At 37.6% G+C, this 6,108-nt stretch overlaps 1 protein-coding gene across 1 annotated transcript; it reads left to right on the top strand.

The window, feature by feature from the left end:
- Positions 1 to 914: 914 nt before the first annotated feature.
- LOC133785893 (uncharacterized) lies at positions 915 to 2,550 on the top strand. The gene is made up of 3 exons (XM_062225108.1): positions 915 to 1,359; positions 1,519 to 2,191; positions 2,382 to 2,550. The coding sequence occupies exons 1-3, from the start codon at positions 915 to 917 to the stop codon at positions 2,548 to 2,550; spliced, it is 1,287 nt and encodes a 428-aa protein (XP_062081092.1).
- The last annotated feature ends 3,558 nt before the right edge of the window (positions 2,551 to 6,108 follow it).

Here is a 6,108-nt window from a genome sequence, read left to right as displayed (position 1 = left end):
CCCAAAAATCCCATCCTTTTAGCTCAAAAACACAGTTCAAACCAGTAAAGCCCTAAAACTGAAATCCCCAAGAACTTACCTCAAATTTCTGATGTGATCTTGCTAATCCCTTGCCAATCCTCAAGTCTAGCTTAGGATCCTTGATGCCCAGCCTACCCTAGCTCTCCACTGAGCTTAACTCCAAGAAAAATGAAGGAAAATGGTTGGGAGAGCCACAAACCGAATCTTGGAACAAAACCCTTCAGCTTTTCTCTCTTTTCCTTTTTCTTCCTTCTTCTTTCTTTTCAGCCTATAACTCTTTTTCTACAAAATCCACTAAATATAAAGCCTCCCTTTAATTCATCTCTTACAAGCCTAAAGACCGAAATTCCCTCCCTTAATAATTCTAAACCTTTATGCCCATAAAGGGGCATTTTAGTCATATTACCCAAATTCCCACTAATTCCTCAAGTGTTCCTAATAATTCCCGCTCGCTACCCAATACCTGATTAATCACCAAATATACATTCTTTATTAACAAGGTTAACCTCAATATATTTTCCAAATTCTCATTTAAACTCCCCAGGCTTAACTCAAGCCGGGTATAGATTCCCGCTTTGACTTTTCCGCTAACCCGCTCATTCTAGGATCGTCTCGAGTCACAGATCACAGAGATCAACACAGTCATGCCCAAAATGGCCAAATTACAATTATGCTCATTCTAAGATAATCAGGTCTACATGCATACTAATTCACATAGTCATGCATCTCAAATAATCAAATAGTCATGTATCGTGCATTAAATCATAATCATGCATTAAATTCATTAAAGTCACACACAAAATCCCATTATGCCCTCTAGGCACACTAATCAAGGCCCTTAAGCCTTAATAGCGAATTTGGGTCGTTACACCTTATATAAATGCATTTCCAAAATGTTATGCAATAGACTTAACCTTGTTCTTCCTGCTTTGATTAGCCAAAATCAAGGGGCGTTCATTAAGAATAGGTTCCTTGCCCATAACGTTCTTATTCTTCAAGATTTGTTAAAAGGTTATAATAGGAGAAATGTTTCTCCTCGTTGCATTATGAAGATAGATATAAGCAAGGCTTATGATTCAATAGATTGGAATTTTTTGGAAAATCTTCTTAATGCTTTGTGCTTTCCTAAGAGATTTATTAAATGGATTATGGTTTGTCTCAAAGGTTCTTCTTATGCTTTGGTGTTGAATGGTAGCATTCAAGGGAGGTTCCAAGGTGCTAGAGGGATTAAACAAGGAGACCCAATCTCTCCTCTTTTGTTTGTAATAGTGATGGATTATTTAACTAGATTGCTGTTAAAGACTTCTAGGGAGAAAGAGTTCAAGTTTCATCCCTTATGTAAGTCTTTAAACTTGGTTAGTCTTTGCTTCGCTGATGATCTCTTATTGTTTTGCAAAGCTAACAAGTCTTCAGTCAAGCTAATTCAGTAGGCTTTTTCAGTGTTTACTAACACTTCGGGTTTGTCTATTAATAATTCCAAGTCCAGAATTTATTTAGGGGGTCTGGTTGAAGGGGAGGAGGACAGTTTGCTGCAAGATTGTTGTCTCCAAGAAGGGCAGTTTCCCTTGAGGTATTTGGGTATTCCCTTGAGACCTACTAAATGGAGGGCTTGTGACTGTGTTATCCTGATTGATAAGGTGAGAGCTCAATTGAAAGGGTGGTCTAGTCGCCACTTATCTTATGCAGGCCGGGTTCAGTTGATAAACTCAGTTTTGTTGGGCATTCGTTCTCATTGGATGAATGTCTTTATCTTACCTCAAAAAGTGGTGAAAGCCATTGATAGTTTGTGTTTGAAGTTCCTGTGGGGTGAGAAAGATAACAGAAGTAAAATGCATAGGATTTCTTGGGAGCATGTGTGCAGACCGAAATGTTATGGAGGGTTGGGGTTCAAAGATAGTGCTTCATGGAACAAAGTTATGATGGTTAAGTACATTTGGGCTATTACTTCAAAGCAAGACTTGTTATGGGTGAAATGGGTTAATGGTATCTATCTAAAGGGTGTTTCAATTTGGGATTATAGTCTGAAGCAGGACACCAGCTGGTACTGGAGGAGGATCATCAAGCTAAGTCACATTTGGTCTGATGCTGTGATGAAAACAGCAACTAGAAATGGGAGAATCCATATGAGCACTTTGTACTCGTTAGTTTCCTGGAGAGCTGGTGCATTATGGCAAGTCAGTCTGGTGTAAACTTTCGGCCCCAAAGCACCAGTTTATTCTTTGGATGGCAGTGAACCAGAAGCTGAATACCAGAGACTGGCTTTAAGCTTGTCATATTCATCTTCCTTCTATTTGCTGCCCAGTTTGTGGTCAAGGGGAGGAGACTCACTCTCATTTATTCTTTGATTGTATATTGTCCAGGAAAGTGCTTCTTGCTGTCCAGACTTGGCTGAGAGGTTTTTCTTGGCCAGTTAAGTTCAGGGAGTGGATCAAGTGGCTGGCAGTGCCTCAGGATGGCTGGTTCTCTTTGATGCTTCATGCAGCTTGCGCAGCAGCGGTGTACCATATTTGGTTGAATAGGAATCAATGATGGCTAAATCAGTTCTGTTTGCCAGTGTTCCAAATAGATCACTTGATTAGATACTCTATAAAAGCTAGAGTTTTAAACTTAGCTGGTAGTAAGTGTACATATAGAGAAAAACAAATGCTGAGGTTTGCTTATAATCTGTGATTTCTATTGAGGGTTTTGTTCGAGGAGGGATGCTCCTTTTTCTGTGTTAGCTTGGTTCTGTTTTGTAGTTAATTTGATCTGGTTCTGGCTGTAGTAGGTTGCTCCTTCTCTCAGCTTTGGTTGTAATTGTTTCGTTGATCGATATAATATTTTCTTTGATAAAAAAAAATAATCAAATTACAGACATACCCTTCCAAATTAATAAAACTTGATTAAAAGTAAAATTATTGCATAAACCAACATTTATACAAAAATATGGGAAAATAAAGCCATAAAAGTGAAATTTCTTAAAAAAAACCATAGATTAACTTTTTTTTTAAAAAAACCATATTTTTGCACACTCTATTAAAAATCCCATATAAATTGTAATTTCCTCGTAAAAAATAGCATTTGTGGGACAAGAGGACAAGGAGACATTTGTGGGCTGAAGAGGAGAGAAGGTGGCTAGGCATGGGGTGTAGGCGGCTAGGCCTTGGGCTGGGCAACTGGGGCATGGGCTGGCCTTGGGCTAGCTGAGGCGTGGGCCTGGTGCAAGGGAAGATGGAGCTGGTGGTAGACGGACCTCTAGGAGTTGGGCTGAGTGGAGCAGGAGGGGAGCTTCAGATTGGGCCTGGTGGCTGGGCTGTGGGCTTCTCCTTTCAACTATATCATAAATCCTCAATCCTTTGGGCTTTTGATTTTTTAAAAATGCCAATTTCTCAATTCTCTTTTCAGCTTTAAATCTTTTATTTTCTCTTCTTTTCAAAGTGCCAAAATGCAACATAATTCCTACAAAAATAAATCAAATTAAATCTAAACTAAATATTTTCAATTGTAAAATTTATTCCATTAATTTCTTGAAAATATTTATTAAGACTCAATTTAATTTGATATTTAAGATCAATAAATGTGTATTTTTGACCACTAATCACACAACACTAATTCAAATAATTAAATTACAACATTCTACAACAAATAACTAGTTGAGAATCTAGAGAGAGATGAACACACTTACAAATAAATCCTTACAATTTTAGCTCAAGTGTGTGAAAAGTGTTTTGGAATGATTTACACAAGGTAAGAGCTTGGAACACTTTCTCTAGCTTAATATTATGATATAAAACTGGTATTGGGTGTATATTAAGTCTAGAAGTAAGTCTATTTATAGAGGGAAGCAAAATAGAGTCGTTGGGGGCCTTTTGGAGCTTTCTGACTTCAGTCGGGCGAGCAATCGGTCGATTGGCCAATATGGCCATTTATGACCGTTGAAAACACACTCAGAAAAGAAAATGGGGCCCATCTGTGACAATTCGGTCGACCGACATGCATAGGTCTGTCGACCGGCCTTTGTAATTTCTAGGTCGGAACTATTTCTGCTTTGGTAACAAATCTGAGTTTTTTTGTTACAAATTTGTTACTTTCTGGTTACGAAAATGCCACTTTTTCTTGATTATTTGAGTAAACTTGTTTCCAACAAGATAAACACTTTTGCTACAAAATAAGCAATGGTTAGTGACATCATAATTAAATATTGTATATCATCAAAACAAGAGTGATGACGAGTTTGACTCAACAATTTCCCCATTTTTATGATAGCAAATATTTGATTATTTGAAGGGAATAAAATTAACTTTAAACAAGTAAACGTGTGCTCCCCTAAAATATTATGCACATAAAGATTATTTTTATTTCTTATAATTTCCCCCTTAATAAAATAATAAGACAATCTTACCTTTAAAGCAACATCATTAAGTTTGCGCAAATAATGTTTTCCTTTATTTCTCCCACTTTAATATCATCAAAAAGCATTGGGAGGGTGATAAAGCTTGGAAGTGCTATATAACCATATGCATGTTGACATTAGTGTTGACACCGTTTTTCGTCAACTTAAAAAAGAGAGCAATTAATCAAGAATATACTAGAGGAAATTAATAAAAAGAATTGAAAACCAGATCTTTTTTACGTGATTCAGCAGTTTAAGATCTGCCTAGCCCATGAGTCTATCTTATTAGTTCTTTGGAGTTTCCTGGAAACTTTCAGAGAATAGTTTCCCAGAGTTTTCTCTCCAAATCTTAATGTTTCAGTCCTTTACAAATGGAGCTTCCTTCTCTATTTATAGAGGAGGTTTCAGAATCTGTTCCCACATATTTCGGGAAGGTATTCTGTAAATCAAATAATATAATGTCAATCAATGCATTATTTGCTACGTGTATGATAATATCCCATAAAATGTGGGATCGGATAACTAATTACACTATATCCCTTAAACATAGGGATTTTACAATAATAAATACATTCACACGTAACCGACTAGCTTAGATACTGGGTTCATTACGCCCTCGAGACTATTTGTCTATCATGAGCTCGTCATCCTGCTTCGCCTATGCTCCCAACAAGTAACTATTGACGAAGTCATCACATTCGAGCTTACACTTATCAAGCTCGAACCATCTTGTTTAAGGGCAAGAGATGCATCAACTTATACAAGTGTTGAACCCTTGCTATTGTGAGTTGCGAGCCTATCTCATAACCTCAGAACATCTTCGAGGCTACACTCTGCTCGAGCTCACGAGGTCGGTCATTTATAGCAAAATTGTCTCCGACTGGAGGATCAAATTATGACTATGCTTATTTCGAGCTTACACCTAACGAGCCCAGATTTCGGGATCATAATTCCTCATGCTCAAAATCTGGGTGTAACATTTTGCCCCCTCAAAAGTATCAGTTCGAATCCTATGAAAAGGAAACTTTTGAACTGCCCTCCTTGGTAACTGAGTCGTCTAGCGCACTCAAGAATCGACACGCGTCAGCCAGGGGTTGCTCAACTAGAGTACTCGAGTGCTTTTGTACCATGCCCATGTCCATTCATCTGTCACCTTTGTGCCGCCATTATCACGTCTGTACCTGTTTGTTCGATCAAATACCGAATTCGGCCAACAGTCCAGATCAGTTCGACGTTTGACATTCTTCATGGCCTATAAATATGCCCATATCATCTTCTTCCCCTCACTTTCGCATTTTGAATTTTCAGAGAAGAAAAGGAGAAAAGACCAGAACCCAAACTTTTTTCTATTCTTGCATGTTTTCCAAACCGAGAAAGCAAAACAATTTTGGCTTCTTCAACTCCGTGAGATCATTCTTGCAACCACTCATCCAGTCGTCAATCTCTCTATATCCGCAAGCTACTGTGTGTAAGTTTCTGCTATTGATCCCATATGTTTATGTATATATATTTTTTACATTTATGTGTTCCTGTTGCACCGTGAGCATATTTACTAGTTTTGTACTAGGATATTTGTAGAAATTGGGAACTTCAACCATATAATTTAGCTGATACTGCCCAGACTTTGGGTTCAAAAACTTCTGATATCATGGGTTCTTTGAAAGAATCATACAAAAACATGTATGATCAATGGTTGAAAGTATGTTCAGATAATC

Source organism: Humulus lupulus, chromosome 6, assembly GCF_963169125.1.
Source record: "Humulus lupulus chromosome 6, drHumLupu1.1, whole genome shotgun sequence".
In the NCBI taxonomy this organism is placed as follows: Eukaryota; Viridiplantae; Streptophyta; class Magnoliopsida; order Rosales; family Cannabaceae; genus Humulus; species Humulus lupulus.
The sequence above is the reverse complement of the archived record's forward strand: the minus strand, read 5'-3'. Positions and strand labels throughout refer to the sequence as shown.